We start from the raw sequence: 15,985 nt of genomic DNA on the forward strand, positions 1-15,985 counted from the left end.
GGGTGAGGGACTCAGCTTGTGTTTCCCAAAGCATTCATTTACCCAGAAAATGGGCATTAAGTGTCTGCTATGTGCCGGGCACTTTGCCAGGAACTTGGGGTACGAGAGTGGAGAGGGCAGCCCCATCCCTGATTGAGCTCAGGGACAAGTGGGACACAGATGATCCCAGGAGGGCAAGGAAACCACGATTACCTAGCAGCCCCTTTGTTTCTGCTCCACACAGAGGCTGGGTCTGTCCCCATTTCACAGTCGAGGAAGCTGAGGCTGCCTCTGTGGCGAAGCCCAAGGACTTTGCTGCCAGGGCCAGCTGCTCAGTCAGTCCTCTGCCCAGAGGGAAGCTGGGAGCGCGCTTCGGACTTTCCGGAAAGGCGGAGTGCGTCTGTGCACTGGGAGGGGGTCCCCTTTCCCCGCCCCTTCCCCGCCCGGAGGCCGCGGCGCGGCGGGGCCCGCGAGGGCGGGGGCGGAGCTGGCGACGCCGCGGGGGCGAAGGGCGACCGCGGACCGGCCGGGCGGGCGCACAAGCGAGAGAACCGGCCCAGCCGGAGGACCGGAGCAGGAGGCGACCCGGCGCGCCGGGGATGTGACCCTGCGGCCAGAGGAGGACCGAGGCGGTCCCCGTGAGTGAGCGCCCGCGCCCCCCCGGCGCACGGCCCAGCCTCGCTGCCACTTTCATTTCTGCGGCTGTCCCGGCGTGGCTCCGTCCGGAGGCGACCTCCGCCCCAAGGCAGGCTGGCCGCAGCGCTCCGTCCGGAGTCCGAGGCTCCGAGCTGCGAAAGTCGGGGTTCGGGGGTGGCGGTGTTAGAGGGGGGCGTGTCTTCAGGCGCGGAAACGTCAGGCCTGCGCCTCTGGGTCCTACGACCGGTGTGTCCCGGCAGCTGGGCGAGTGGGGTTAGGGGGTCCGGGGGCGGCCTAGGGGTGGACACGGGGGACCGAGCGCCGCTGGGCAGAGTCCCGCCTTTACTTTTCTCTTGGATCTCTGCCTTCAGGGTGCCCGCGCGCGCGCACACACAGACACACACACTTCGCCCAGGCAGAGGCAGCATTCTGGTTTCAAACTGGGGCCAGCCTCCTGCCAAGATCCTGGGCCAGGCTTGGGGAGTGGCAGGTGTGGCCCTGGCAGGGGGCTAAATGTCAGAAACAGGCAGGGCCACTCTGTGGTCTTCATTTGGGAAGCCCAGATGCCCACCCAGGGAGTGAGCCATCACTGGGCACTTTAGGAGTAAAAGGACACCCAGAGTTAGGAAAGGGGGGCTAAGAGGCAGAAATGGCCATAGTTCCAGGAGGGGACAGAGGTTCTGTGAGGCAAGGAGACCCAATAAGGGCATGGGAGTGGAAAGGGAAGAGACAAGTGACAAGTGGCTTGTATAGATTCTCCCCTGCCCTTCCTGAAGCTTACATTTTCCTGGGAAAAGACCCAGGTCTTGAAATATCCAGACGATGGGAGTCTAGCTCACTGGTCAGGACACTCAAGGTGCTGTGGGGGAACGGGGGAGGTCCAGCATGTTGGGGGAACAGGAATTAGGTTGGTCTGATTGGTGGGAACATGCTTCCCCTCTCCCTCCACTTCCCCCTTTTCCCCTTACCTCCACCAGAACAGTGACCAGCCAGCACAAGAAAATGGCCCTTTACTCATTGTGATGGGCTGAGCCCCACCTTATCCCAGTTCCCAGTTCTGCCTTTGGAGATCCCCTGTCAGTAACTTGCTGTGTGAATGGCGGCTCCTCAGAAAGAGGGCCTCAGTTTCCCCATCTGTGCAAGAAGTGGGTTGGTCAGTTGATTTCTCAGGGCTCTTGAAACTCTAAGCTTTACTTAAAGCCTGAGCATCAGTTATGTGCCAGGCCCTGCCCTAGGCAGGGGGAGGGGCGGGGGGACTGGGGAGGGGGGAACAACAGTGGCCAAAGAGCAGCCTTCCCCCCACCCAGGAGAAAGACATCTGGGTTCAGTAGAGGGGGCTGTGGGAGGAGATCGCATTCAACCTGACCATGTATAGTCAGACAAAGAGACTGGTGTGAGAAAACACACAGAGGCAGGAGGGTGGGGATAGGTTCAGGGATCACACAGCAGTGCCGAGATTGGGGGGGCGGGGATGGCAGAGGGAAGTGGGCAGGAAAGATAGGGTGAGGTGATGGATGTTGGTAACTGTCAGTAAAGGGGGCTGTGCAAAGGAGGAGAACCAGGAACCCCACCTAACTGCAGTAGGAATGATTTTGGAAGCACGTGCCCCGAGCAGAGTGTGGAATACAGGTGGCGTGTGAAGTGTGGAAATTCCTCCTCTGGGATCAGGAAACCCAGGATCCACACTTCTCTGGGTAGAAGTCGAGGATCAAGGAATGGATGAGATGACTTTCCACATCTTTGAGGGTTTTTTCAAGAGGACAAGGTCCTGCTGGGAGACCTGCCCCTACTCCCCAAATGCCTGTCATTGACTTGACAGTCCCCATCCTGGCCTGCTTGTTGTGGGTACAAGGAAGAATCGTTGTTCCAGACTTTACTAGCCTGACTTGTTGTCTGACATGCACCTCCCTCCATCTGTCGCCTCGTTCCTTCCCCCATCCCGCCCCAGCATCATGAGAGATGTGAGAAGGTTAAGTGCTCCTGTGTCAGCTCTGAGGTTAAGGCGAGGCTTTGTTTGTGGCTGTAGCCAGCCTCAGTCTAGGGCTAGAGTCAGGACTCAGATTGGCCGGGGTCAGGGCCAGGTCAGAGGTCAGCCGGGAGCCACAGCTCCGTGCTTAGCCTACGCTCAGCCTTAGCCCTCCGTCTGTGGCTAAATTCTGGACTCAGCAGGTACCTGGGTCCACGTTTCCCGAGGACTCACACACCCCTAGGGGAGGTGAAATGACTACCACGTGAGTCCCAGACACCTGGCCTATACCTGTGGGACCCAGGACATTGTATGGGTCACACTCGTGCTTGCTCTGGCGGTCACCAGCCATGGTGGAGCTGAAACTAGAATCCAGGACTCCTGCCCCCAAGCCTGGGGCTCTGCTGTCCCAAAGTCTGTTCTGAGTCTGGGATCCCTCCATTTGAGAGGCAAAGCAAATTTGTCTGAGTTCTAGAAAGGCCCAGCTGGGTAGACCTGACTGCATTCTCCTGCCTCCCGGTGCCAGGCACGTAGTTGGTACTCGCAGAACACGTATGTCGGGTACAGGGGGAGAGGCCAGTGGCTTGTTCTGCTTTGGGGCAGGAGGAGGCTGGCTCGGCGGGGGAAGGATCTCTAGCCACTGTCAGAGGAAGTGGCCCCCATCCGGACCCGCCACATCCCCCTCTCCTCCAGCGCCTGCAGCCACACTCAGAGGTCACCCAGCTGGCCATATGAGGGCCCTGTCCCCTTCCAGGGTAATAAAAGGAAAGTACATTTTAGGTAGAAAAGTCCCTCCTGCTCCCTGGGAATCCCCGGTGGCCGGATGGACTACGGGATATCCCAGAGGAAGCCGAAGGCGGGGCCTTGCCCCTACCCTGACCCCCAGCACAATGCAGCCAGGCTCTCCCACGCTGCACCCGGCTGGCCCACGGGGCGCCCCCGAGGTCATTTCATCCAGGCTCCTGCCTCCTGGCGAGCCTGCAGGAAGCCTCCGCCACCTCTCTAATGGTCAACAAGAAGTCAGATGAGCACCTTTTTGGAGCCCAAGCCCAGAGCTCTGTGAGACGCAGTGAGAGGGGAGAGGAAACAAAATGAGATAGGAGGGCTGAGGCTGCTTGGCCGGGGGAGCGAGGGTAGCCTGGAGACTGGGCAGGGGCCCTGGCCCTAGGGGATGCGGGGGATTTAGACTCCAGGCGAAGGCTGCAGAGGCTGGCCAAAAGCTGAGGGTGTGAGGGAAATGATGTGTTGGGAAGTCAAAGCCTTTTGGTGAGGACCTGACCACCACGCTCCCTCCGTGCCCTTGGCCCTGGCAGGGCATCCACAGGTCCTGCCCCTGGACACCTGGCCCTCCGCCCAGCCCAGCCATGGCGCTGTGCCTGAAGCAGGTGTTCGCCAAGGACAAGACGTTTCGGCCTCGGAAGCGCTTCGAGCCAGGCACACAGCGCTTCGAGCTGTATAAGAAGGCGCAAGCATCGCTCAAGTCGGGCCTGGACCTGCGCAGCGTGGTGAGGCTGCCGCCGGGGGAGAACATCGACGACTGGATCGCCGTGCACGTGGTGGACTTCTTCAATCGCATCAACCTCATCTACGGCACCATGGCCGAGCGCTGCAGCGAGACCAGCTGCCCGGTCATGGCCGGCGGGCCCCGCTATGAGTACCGCTGGCAGGATGAGCGCCGGTACCGGCGGCCCGCCAAGCTCTCGGCCCCGCGCTACATGGCCTTGCTCATGGACTGGATTGAGGGCCTCATCAATGACGAGGACGTCTTTCCCACTCGTGTTGGTGAGTGCCTCCCGGCAGGCGAGTCGCACCCGGCTGGGGAGGGAGGGAGCCGCCAGAGCCCATTCTGTAGATGGGCGTTTAGTTTGGCATAGCAGTTCTGTAAGGGGTTGGGGTTGGGGGCGGGGGGCGGCGGGACATGATTTTCATCCCCATTTTGTAGAAGAGGAAACTGAGGCCCAGAAAGTTTAAGTGTCTGCCAAGATCAGGCATCTAGAGCTAGGACTGCCTCACTCTCAGCTTGGGACTCTTTCTTATCTGAAGCTTAAATGTCCCTCCAGGAGCCACCCTGGCAAGACCACTGTGATTTTCGGAACCTTCTTGAAGAGAATGCCTCTAGGTGCTCCTAGCCCGTCACCCTGCCTGGGCTGACTGACTTGCAGCCGCCTGTTACTTCTGACTCTTCCCTTCAGGAAAGGGAAGGGGGTGGGGATTGGGAGGGCCAGATTGTATCTGTACCTCAGAGGGGTCTAAGGGCAGAATTCTCCCTTGTCAGGCCCAAGCTCTGGGGCCTTTTCTTATCTCAGCTGGGCAGCCTGGTGAGGGTGGCGAGAGGAGATGAGTGAAGTCACACTGGCCCTGCTTCCCCACCCAAGGGCAGCAAGAGCGGGTGTTGGCCCAGGAGCCAAGCAAGCATGACACTGTATTCATCACAGCATCACCACCCCCACCTGGCCTGCTGTTCTCCACGTTAAGGCTATGGGAACCAGAGATGGGTGGGACAGGGTGGGCAAGCCCAGAGGGGAGAAGTCTGAATACTGAGGGAGGCTGGGCACTGAGTCACAATTCAGGGCTCACGGCCCCTCCCCATCTGGGGGCCTGTCATTTCCTGCATTATCATGCCCAGCAGTGGGCATCTGCATTTCACATAGGAGGAACTGAAGCCAACAGAGAGGGACAGTGCACTGAATCAGAGATTCAGAACTGCACCTCAGGTCTCTTGGGGTCCAGGCCCCCAAGTCTAGATGGGCAGGACAAGTCTGAGGAACCTGGGCTGGGCCTGCAAGGGCTCACAAGGAGGCAGGCTCCACCCCACCTGAGAGCCATGAGGACCCGGATGGAGCAGGGTGGACCAGTATGGGCCCATGTCTGAGCTCTTATTCCCTTCTAGGCTTAACCCCCAGGCCTGGGACACCCCAGTGTCTGTGCCTTAACCCTGGGGATGGCTCTGCCACAGCGGGGAAGAAGGCGTAGTCGCCAAGATCTCTGCCCTCAGCGCGGGGGACTGTGCCGAAATTACACCTTTTTTACAGGTGCCGGAGCCTCTCTCAGGCAGGGGGTGTGGCGTTTCTCTCTGCAGGTCGCTGCAGGGCGCTGCCCACAGGTTTGAATCCTGCCTCCAGTCTGTACTCATTGCTAGCATCGCCTTGGGCGAGTGGGGTCGCCATCACGCACCTCTACTTTATCAGGTCTAGAAGGGCTACCGTACCCATATCATAGGGGGCAAAAGGTGCAGAGGACCCAGCACGGGGCCCAGCTCAAAGATGGAAGGTTCTTTGTGTTATTGAATAGTTGAAGCGATGAGAGGTATCTGAACTAGTTCTTGAGGATTTTGTAATTCTCAGGATGCAGGATCTGGGGCCTGCTGTGTGAATGTTATGAAGAGGAAGGAGTTGGGGTGGGGCTGGCGAAGGAGGTTGGGGTCAGATCATGAAAGGCTTTGAGCAGGCACCATGCTGCGAAGTTAGAACTTAATCCCGAAGACCTGTGTTTTTAAAAATGGACTAGAGCTGTTGATAAACTCACCTTGGAATTACATACAAGATATCACGGGGCAATACCTGCACACACACACATATTTCTGCGGGAATCTGGGCGTAACTTCCATCGTAGTCGAAGAAGGGTTGATCAGTGGCCCCAGCATGGGTGCAGTCTGGCTCTGGGTGATGGGGAAATGTGGGAGATGATTCGTAGTTCAGCAGGGGAGAGGCACAGTGAGATCTGTGCTTTGTTTAAAGGGGAAGTGGGGAAAAAGCGGGCCCTGGTCTCTCCATCCCCTGCAAGGAAGTGGCCATCCCGGGTGAAGGCTGCCTGTGGCGGGGAGGGCAGGGTTGGGCAGCGGTTGATCCCCAGACTGCTGATCCCCCCACTTCTGCCCATCCCCGCCCGCTAGGAGTTCCCTTCCCCAAGAACTTCCAGCAGGTCTGCACCAAGATCCTGACTCGCCTCTTCCGGGTCTTCGTCCATGTCTACATCCACCACTTCGACAGCATCCTCAGCATGGGGGCTGAAGCACACGTCAACACCTGCTACAAACACTTCTACTACTTCATCCGTGAGTTCAGCCTGGTGGACCAGCGGGAGTTGGAGCCGCTGGTGAGGCCAGGCCCCTGCCGCCCTCCCCTCCCAGGGCTAGCCTCGGAGTTTTCAGATCCAAAGGCTACCTACTTTCAGAAAATCCAATCCCCACGTGGATAAATTAGGGGAAGGCAATTCATTGAACAGTGGATTCTGTACTTTGATAGAGAATTCATTCTAGTCTCAGTTTATAGACTCAGATCTACAGCCTGGAGTTGGGGTGGGGGGGTGCGGAAAGGGGCCAGATTCAGGCAGAAGAACAGCCAGGCCCCGTGGTTTGGGAAGGGGCTGCCTGGTAGGTTGAGCTCTGACTGACCCCTACCTACCTTCTTTCTCTGCAGAGGGAGATGACAGAGCGCATCTGTCACTGAGCCCAAGCCTAGAGCTGTTCCTGTCAGGTGGACCATCTGAACACAGAGTGGCTGGGGAGAAGACCCTCAGGAATCTGGTGGCAGAGGAACCTAAAGTCCCTGGGACCCCTCCACACACACAAAGCCCCTGGACTTGTGGTTCTCAAGAGTCTGCCCACATGCCCCCTGACTGCTTATCAATGGAGAAGGGGAGAGCTTAAAAGTGGGCAAACAGAAGGAAAGAAGGAGCTACATCTTCACATGAAGTCTAGGGTGGGATAGGCTAGGTTTCTGCTCCAGTCCTTGACCCTTCCATGGTGGTTCCTGTGCCCATGTGGGGAATGTGGATGTGGCTGAGTGATGGCGAGAAAGGTACAAGAGTGTAAGCAAGCTGTGTGTGAAAAAGCAGAGATGACTCTGCGTGAGTGTGTGTGAGTGTGTGATTTTCACTGTGGGGTGTGTCTGTAAGAGCTAGCTGCCTTAGACACTCCCTGGCACATAGAAGACCCTCCATAAATGCTAGGTAAATGAATGAACAGAAGGAAGGAGGGAAGGAAGTAGGGATTGGGACCACCAGACCATGACCCCTGGGGGAGTGATGACAGGTCAGTGGTCTAACCATGTGTGTAAGTGCACAAAATATGACTGTAGATGTAGTTCTTTATTTGAACCTTCAGGCTACCAGCTTCCATAAGCATGAGTTCTGGGGAGCCGTAGGGACTTAAGAAGGGAGTCGCCCTGAGTACCTAAACCCTTGGCCCACCACAGACACAGATTCTGATCTGCTCAGCCAGAGATGCCCAGGAACTGTCATTTCACTCATCCCTCTGCCTCTAGGAAAGCCTGATTATAGACAGCCTCCTGAGGGCTGGGAGCAATCCCTCATGTCCACAAAGGTCCTCTGGTCCTTAAATGGGGAATCATACACTCCAGTCTAGCTCCCAGAATCTATAGACTTGGCTCTCAGGATCTGAAGCCCAGTGCAAGATAATCCTCCAACCCAAGGAGCTAGTGGAACTTGAATTCAGAAACTCCGGAGACTCGTTTCCCATCCCCGGCCAGTGAAGACTATTGCTAGTGAATGGAGTCTTCCAGGCTTGGAAAGCCCCCATCCTGCAAGGACCTGCCTCCTGCCCAGCCATCCGTGAGACATTCCAGCTGGTTGGATAGCTATCCACAGAGAACCTGGGATGTTCATTCGACACTCCATTACTCTGTACCGCCATGCCTAGCCCTGTGCCCAGACCCACCGGTGGGGAAGCCGAGGCAGGGACAGGGCCCTCCCTCCCAGAGCCTCTACACTGGGAGGCCAGGATGGAGAGCCAGAAAGGGCCTGAGGATCATCCAGTCTCCCAGAATCATCTACGTACGTAGGAGGAAGCTGAAGCCAGGAAGAAAGGAGAGAGAAACTGTCCAAGGCCTCACAGAGAGGCTTTTGTGGAGCTAGACTAGCAAACAGGGGTCCTGACTCCCACCCCAAGGCCTGTGGATTGCTACATAGGGAGATGAGTTGCATGTGGAAAGAGGGTTTGACAGCCCCTCTTTAGAGCACAATTGTTCCTGCTTTGAGCAAGGATTTCTAGTGAATGCCAGAGTGCCCACTGCCTCGCAGGTCTGCTGGGGCTGTATGCTGAGCCAAGCCTCCAAAATTATGCCCCTCTCCGTGGCCCAGCAGCTGCCTGATCTCTGAGAAAGCAGATGGGGCTCCTGGGGCCCCCATCTGGACCCCAGACCGCTGCCTCTGGAGAAGTTCCCGAGGGAAACACTGACCCAGCAGCTTTGCCAGAGGCTCTGGGGTGGGGTGAGGTCCGGGGGCATCAGAGATTCCCTCAGGGAGGACTGTGGATTGGAAGATGGGTTCTAGGCTGTGGCCAGTGCTGACTGTGGAGGGGGTGGGGAGACGGGAAATCTATTTTTGTGAAACAGAGGGAAGAGTTTATTATTGTTATTTTTGGTAAAATAAAGGAGGCAAACTAAAGCGGCACTGGTGGGAAACTGTGGTCTGGGTGCCACATGGCTCCTGGGCAGGCTATGGAGGGAACTGGGCCAGAATGGAGAAGGGAGGGCTTTTTGTCCTGAGATCCCAGGCCATGTGGAGGGCTGGCTAGTGTGGTCATGTCTGGCCTAGCTCTCTAGGGTGGAGACACCAAGGTTTTCCCAGGGCTCTAGGAATTCTGGACCCAGAATTTCTGGCCTAGTCCAGGAGTAGGGAGGGCTGGCCCTTGCCTTCGGGAAATTCAGTCTCTTGGGAGTCTTTCCTTGTTTCAGCTCAGGTTCCCTGGCATGGCTATTCTCATCCCACCCCCTTAGTCTGTGTGGTTTATTGGAGCGAATGGGTCAAGGGACAGAGCAGAACTATAGTCCTAACCCTAATGACAGCAAAGGAAGCCTTTCTCAAGAAAAGGCTGTTTGTTGGGTGCTGGCTAGAGCTCAAAGTGGGGGTGGCAAGACATGAGGCTGACTTCTGAGCTTATTCCTCAGGATACATCTGAGCCCCTTAGCGCAGGTCTTGCTATGATTCCACTATCCCTTACCCACCAGCTGCCCAGACAAGAGTCAGCAAAGGGCCACCTAGAGCTCTTTCCTCTCCCTGAGAAGGAGACAGGCTGGCTTTGTGCAGTGGCTCTCCTGGGAGGTAGAGTCCTGAGGTCTAGTCCCAGCCCAGCCCCTAAGGTACAATGGTGCGCCTCTTTCCCCTCTAGACCTCGATTTCCCAGTCCGTTTCATGAGCAGGTGTGGGAGCGAGGGACTGACTTATCTCTGAGCTCCTTCATTACTCACAGTCTGTGGATCATTCACAATCACAACAGTAATAGCTAATACTCACTGAGTGTCAGGCACAGTTCTAAATGCTTGACATGTAATAGCTTACCAAATCAGGTTTGTCTTTGGCTGGCTGCCTGGCTCCCTTCCTAGTGCCCAGTATTCCTGCTTTCACTGCTTTAATATCTGGAAGGCCTTCCACTCTGCTGTTCCTTCTTCAGGCTCACCAGAGGAAGCCCAGCCCAGCATCCTAAAAGGTGGCCCTGCTTGCATACCTCCTATGACAGGTCACCACTACCTCCTCAATGACTGGACAGCTCAGACTCAAAGTTCAGGCTCTGCGTTCATAGTTGTTTTGGAATATACTGCAGCAGAGAAGGTAAATTTATCTCAGAACTGTGTGGCCTTAACATGGGAATGTCTGATTACATCAGGAAGACATCACAAAACTGCTTTGAGAAATTCAGAGAGGAAAAAAAATTCAGAGAGGGATTCTCAGAGAAGACTGAGCAGAGGTAAAGAAAAAGGATATAGAAGAGAGAGCTAGGGCTTCAGCAAGCCAGAGGAAAGCAAGCAGCATTTCCCCCATCCCATAGGGCAAAACTTGGCAGGAGAAGGTCCTGTGAGGGGCAATGTGTTGGGGGTAGAGGGACAGTTTGGTTGGGCAGTCACTGCAGAAGGCTTTGTTTTCCTGTTTGTTCAAGATCCATAAAAATATTTAGAGCAGGGAATGAGGTGGAAGCAAGGCACTCTCCCCATTTTGGGGCAGAGCATCTACCTTTGAATAAAGGATACCCCACTACCCTTGGCCCTGGTGAACATTGTAGCTTCTTTGAGGTTTCCTGTTGCCATTCCCACTCTCCCACCCCCAGAAGCTGTATGTAGTGCATGGTGAAGGGAGCCAAAGTACAGCTGGAGGTCCACCTGATTTGGGGGAGCCCTCCTGGAGCCCTTCCTTCTCTGAATCCTCCAGAGCCCTCATCTAGTATTAACTGAACCATGTACATAGAGACATAACAATTTTGAGAACCTGGATTGAAACATGGGCCTGAGAGACTCAGGACCAGCTGGCTATTTAGATATTCAGGGAACAGAGAGAGGAACAGGCCAGCGTGGGCACTGAAGACATGAAGTTTGAGTGGGCCTAGAAGGTGAGGGGTGGGAAAGGTCAGGATATACAGGGGCCTTCGGGTTGGACTGAGGGATTCTGTAAGTGACTCAACACAGAAGCTTGGGAGAAGGCCCCCTCTCCAGCCTTCACCCAGACTGAGAAATGTAGCAAATCCCTGAATGTTCTCTCAGGTTCCAGACCTTCTTCCATCATACAGATGAGAAGACTGAGCCCAGAAGGGGAAAAGAACAAACATTCATCAGGATGGTGGGATGGAAGTCTAAGAGGCTCTTAACTAGCAGTGCTCACCAGACTCACACAACAATCTTGAGACAGACAGGGAAGGGATATTTTACTTCCATTTCACCAAGGAGGAAACACACTCAAAGTCAGGACCTGAATTAAACCCAAGTCAGCACTCCCATTCCCTCATTACACTTGCAGGCTTCGACCGCCAGGAAGTAGGCCGCCAAGCAGCGGCAGGGGTCTGGTTGAAATATTAATTTAAACGCAGCTGGTTTTCTCCAAGAAATGAACTTTTAACTGTTTAATTTTGAACTACTGGGGGTAACGCTTTGCATAAGGAAAACTCTTAGGGTAAAATGATAGGTACACAAACAGGGCGCCTGGGTGGCTCAGTCGGTTAAGCGGCTGCCTTCGGCTCAGGTCATGATCCCAGGGTCCTGGGATCGAGCCCCGCATCGGGCTCCCTGCTCAGCAGAGAGCCTGCTTCTCCCTTTCCCTCTGCCTGCCGCGCTCTGCCTACTTGTGCTATCTCTCTGTCAAATAAATAAATAAAAAAAAAAAAATTAAATTAAAAAAAAAAAGATAGGTACGCAAACGTCTGAGGAAATTTGACGGAATTAGCCCTCGTTTTAGAAAAGACTGGCAGGATTTCCCCATATGCAAAAGGCACTTTAAAAATTCCATCCTGGCACACGGAAGCTCTCAGAAACTTTCGGTAAAGGGTAATTACACCTGCCGCCGCTTGGCCGCCTCCCTCCTGGCCCTTCCCCGACTTCCCGACCTTCACTCGGAAAACAAACAGCGTGGAGAGAAACTAAGCTCCACCCCCCGCCCCAGCAATCTTCCCGCCCCTCTCTAGCGCGTCTTCTCAGTTTACTTAGCTCGCCCCCACCCTTTCTCGCGGCGTAGCCATCAGGACGCATGCGCAACTCCGCCCCTCTCCGGTGGGGCCCGCCCCTCGAGTCTAGTACCGCCTCTTCCGCGTTCTCGGAGCGACCTGCTGGTGGGTGCGCGCGACCGGTCCCGCAGCTGAGGTAAAGGCGACGCAGCGAGGTATCCCTCCGAGCAGAATGGGGCGGGGGTCTGTGAACGAGTCGGTGTGCCCGGGACAGGGCAGTCAGGGCCTTCAGAGTGGCCCGAGGTCACGATCCGATCGTGCTGCGGAGTGACCGTCGAAGGGAATGCTTCTTTAGGGCTCTCCTCAGGGACCCCGTCTGTGACCTGGCGGGGTTCCGTCTGTGGCGAGCTCAGGACGCGGCGCGATGCCCCCGGCCGGGGCTCAGCCGGTACCTGGGGTCAGGATTAGGTTGTGACAGGTGTCCGAGGTCGGAGCTCAGTCAGTGGCCAGTGTGAAACTCAGTCCCTACCACGCTGTATGGCTGGGCTCAAGGCTCACAAAGTCCAACATCGCGAATAGATTTTCACATGAGGAGTTTATCATCTATGTGCACTACCTTATTTTAAAGTTAACTGTTTTCATCCAAAAGCTCTTGACATGTGTGGGTTTGCTGTACAGTGAGGAGAGATGATGCTGGGCGTATTCTCTTCTTAGGGAGTTTCCAGGCTACCTGTCAGATGGTCAGTGGCAGATCAGAGCCCTGCGCAGGTGACACGAATGAAATGAAATGTTGGACGTGCTTGACTTTGGGTTAGGTAGTCCCGGGTTTAGCTCACCTCTGCCACTTCCTAGCTGTGTGCCCTTGAGTCATTTCCCCTCTCAGAGCTTCGGTTTGTCTTGTATAAAAAGGGCATAATAAGGTCATTGTGAAGGTTGACTAGGATTACATGGGTCACCTAGTATGGCACCCATCACAAAATGGGTGTCAAAGACATGGCAGGTGTGATTTCTAGGAACTAGGTCATTTTGGATGGGAGTACTTAGAGAGGCCCCTGGGGAAGAGTTGAGGTGCCCTAAGTCTTGAAGCCTCCTTGGACTTTATAGTTGGAACTTACCTTGCAGAATGGGAAGGGAACTAGTGCTTATTGCCCATGGCTCATGTGCCAAGCACTGCACTGGCCCGTTGATGTGTACTGTCGCACTGGATCCTCAGCCATCGGCCATCGGCCTCAGCACCAGCCATCGGCCTGGTGCTTTCAGTCTCACTGCCCTTTGCTTCAGCCCCTCTGAAAAGAACGAGGCTGGAAGTGATGTAGAGGAGACCCAGGATTGGGTTTTCATATGGAGCTGAACCAAGCTGGAGACTTTGGCGTCCCCTTTCCCAGTTTCTCCCACCTCAGCTCTTCCCTTTCTGTGATCCCAGAGTCACTTGGATTCTTGACTTTGGGAAACCTGTTACTCTTGTGCTGTAGCAGATTTTGATGGTTAGAGGGCTGGCAAGAGAGCACCTCTTAAACTTAGATTGCATGAAGCTGAACCTTGGCAGAGAGAAGCTCTGTGAACAGGACCTGTTGGATTCCAGCACACGCTTAGGAAGTGTATGTGGTCTCCTGTTATGTGGTCTCATAGTAATCTAGTAATTTGGTTCCTTTTGCATCCTTTTCATGGGTGCCCATGTGATCTTCCTTAGACAATGTTCTCATCATGTTATGTCTCTGCTAGAAACCTTGGCAGGCTTCCTTGCCTACTATATAGAGTCTGGACTCCTCAGCCGCATAGACAAGTTCCCCCATAATCTGTTCCCAGACATCTCTCCTGCCTTGTTTCCCTTTGTTCTCCCAAACCTGCCCTGTGCCTCAGTCAAAATAAACCAGTTTTTGTTCCTTAAACACTCCCTCCATGTTCCTTTGTTTGCACTCTCTTCCTGACATTCCCTCTTCCTTCTCGTCTTTCAAGGTCAGTGTCTCATGTGACCTTCTCAGTGAAGCTTCTCTGATCCCCTTGCTGGATTAGTTACCCTCCATCCCATCTTCTGTAGGGGGGGCTGAACTTCGAATATAGCTCTGATGACTGTCTACCTTGGGGTAGGTTACCCCATGTGTACTCTGAGTACACTGGCTAAGGGACCATGTCTGTTTCATCCCCCCTCTTCCTGGCACATAGTAGGCCTTTGCAGTGTTTGTGGTTGAATGAGTCATTAACATTTTTTATTTACTCGCTTTGGTCTTTGTTTTATGAGCTTTCAGGTTCAGAGTGGGCCTTTGTGTTTTTCCTTCTCTTTGTGCCTAAGGAGAGCCCTAGTTTAGATTGATGATGCCCTGATTACAGGCATCAAAGGCAAGAAAGTGCAGGAATTCTGTACAAGGCAAGATTCTTCATTGCTGTTATTCTTCTCTTGCCTTTGCTGTGAGTTTTGTTGGAAGGAAGGTTGTGCTCTGTTCAAGGGCCTGAACTGAGTGTGATACAGTTCATGCAGGGGAAGACTCACAGGTGGTTTATTAATCTGTTGTTCTGCCTTTGGCCTTGGTATTGGCCCTGGTCCTTCTCATTTGGGAACCTGCAACTACGAATTCACATTTTTCCTTGCCAACAGCTTCAGCATGTGGAACAGAAGGTTCTTTGATGATCATAGAGAAATACACATCGTTGATAGTAGAAGGAGCTTGGGAACCATCTGGTTCTACCTCTGATTTTACAGATGGGGAGAGGCCCCAAGAGGGGAAGGACTTGATTAAGACTGCCCAAGGAATCAGTCAATGGTGGAGATAGTACTAAAAGTGAGATAGTACTAAAAGTGAAAGTCCTGACTGTTTTTTCCAGTCCACTACCTTTTTAATATAATATCTAACATTTATTGAGCACTTCCTATACAGCAGATGCTGTTTTCATGCTTTATATGTAACACCTTAAAACTCTGTTTGTAGACTTGGAAACTGAGGCAGATAGAAATCATTCAGATCTACTTTCTGATTCCACAACTCTGATTTTTAATATGGTGGATATGGCAGTCATCTCCTAACCAGTGGGTGGGAACAGTTCTCCAAAGAGCTTGCTCCCAGATCATGCTACCTCTGTGAGTGAGAGATGTCCTCCTGGCAATGTCCCCCTGTAACCTGGGGAGATGTCTTGAGAGGAATCCGGAGTGCGTTGAAAGAATGGATGAAAAAAATGAAGCAAGCCAGTGAGTATTAGTTTATCGTGTTTATCAAATGCAGTTTTAGAATAAACTTAGTCCAGGATCTTTCTGTAAAGATTCCCAGTCAAGGGTGACAAGATTCAATTCAATAAACACATATTGAGCTCTTGGTATGTACAAAACCCTGGTATTGAGAAATATACACAGAGGAAAACAACACATTTCCTGCCCTCCAATAAGTAAGTGTCTTCTCAGAGCCTTCTCCCTCCAGTGTAGTTGGGAAGATAGAGAAGCACATAAATAAGTGAAATCAGACTGACTGTAGTAAGGAATATAAACAAAGTGGGAGTTTGGGAAAAGGAGAAATCAATCCCAGCATGACCAAAGGGAGTCTAGAAAAGGATTCCTGAAGATGGAAATTTTGCTGGGCTTTGGAAGAAGCTCATTCCTATGAGAAGCTGCAGTCTGAGCAGTGGTCTAGAGGTGGAAAGGAGCAGGTGTGTGTGTGTGTGTGTGTGTGTGTGTGTGTGTGTGTGTGTGTGTGTGTGTGTAATGGACTTGGTAAGGAGAGGAAATAAGCTGAAATGGTAGGTTGTGGCCAAAATGTAGAGGGGGGTTGGGAGGAAAACATTAACATTTATTGAGGGTCTGCTCTGCATTGTGGCTTACAATATGTTAGATGCTTTGCACACTACTGTGTGTGTGTGTAATGGACTTGGTAAGGAGAGGAAATAAGTTGAAATGGTAGGTTGTGGCCAAAATGTAGAGGGGGGTTGGGAGGAAAACATTAACATTTATTGAGGGTCTGCTCTGCATTGTGGCTTACAATATGTTAGATGCTTTGCACACTACGATTTATTTAATCCTTCCTATCCCACAATAT

At 53.7% G+C, this 15,985-nt stretch overlaps 2 protein-coding genes across 9 annotated transcripts in view; both read left to right on the plus strand.

Annotated features, from left to right (window-relative positions):
• Positions 1-445: 445 nt before the first annotated feature.
• MOB3C (MOB kinase activator 3C) lies at positions 446-10,590 on the plus strand. Of its 5 annotated transcripts, none has more exons than XM_036065849.2 (4): positions 446-724; positions 3,895-4,363; positions 6,474-6,635; positions 7,000-10,590. In XM_036065849.2, the coding sequence occupies exons 2-4, from the start codon at positions 3,946-3,948 to the stop codon at positions 7,227-7,229; spliced, it is 810 nt and encodes a 269-aa protein (XP_035921742.1). In that variant the 5' UTR covers positions 446-724; positions 3,895-3,945; the 3' UTR covers positions 7,230-10,590. The 5 variants fall into 5 exon arrangements, with proteins under 5 accessions (XP_035921742.1, XP_035921741.1, XP_035921743.1 ...); XM_036065848.2 differs by having other exon boundaries at positions 446-617; XM_036065850.2 differs by lacking the exon at positions 446-724 and adding an exon at positions 734-861.
• Positions 10,591-12,049: 1,459 nt separating this feature from the next.
• The window catches only part of MKNK1 (MAPK interacting serine/threonine kinase 1), a 44,064-nt gene continuing 40,128 nt past the window's right edge, over positions 12,050-15,985 (plus strand). For 2 of the 4 annotated variants that reach the window (XM_078073195.1, XM_078073200.1), the window contains exon 1: positions 12,051-12,162. The gene's annotated coding sequence lies outside the window, so the exon portion shown is untranslated. Of the gene's footprint in view, positions 12,182-15,985 lie in introns of all 4 variants that reach the window. The other 2 variants (XM_078073199.1, XM_078073196.1) reach the window with 2 other exon arrangements.

This window comes from Halichoerus grypus, chromosome 5 (assembly GCF_964656455.1).
Source record: "Halichoerus grypus chromosome 5, mHalGry1.hap1.1, whole genome shotgun sequence".
In the NCBI taxonomy this organism is placed as follows: Eukaryota; Metazoa; Chordata; class Mammalia; order Carnivora; family Phocidae; genus Halichoerus; species Halichoerus grypus.

Excerpts from the sequence above, each read along its gene's own strand:
- MOB3C (XM_036065846.2), top strand. The coding sequence starts at position 3,587 with ATGGTCAACAAGAAGTCAGATGAGCACCTTTTTGGAGCCCAAGCCCAG. Across the intron at positions 4,364-6,473 it reads CGTCTTTCCCACTCGTGTTG|GAGTTCCCTTCCCCAAGAAC; the intron begins GTGAGTGCCTCC and ends CCCGCCCGCTAG. Across the intron at positions 6,636-6,999 it reads ACACTTCTACTACTTCATCC|AGGGAGATGACAGAGCGCAT; the intron begins GTGAGTTCAGCC and ends CTTTCTCTGCAG.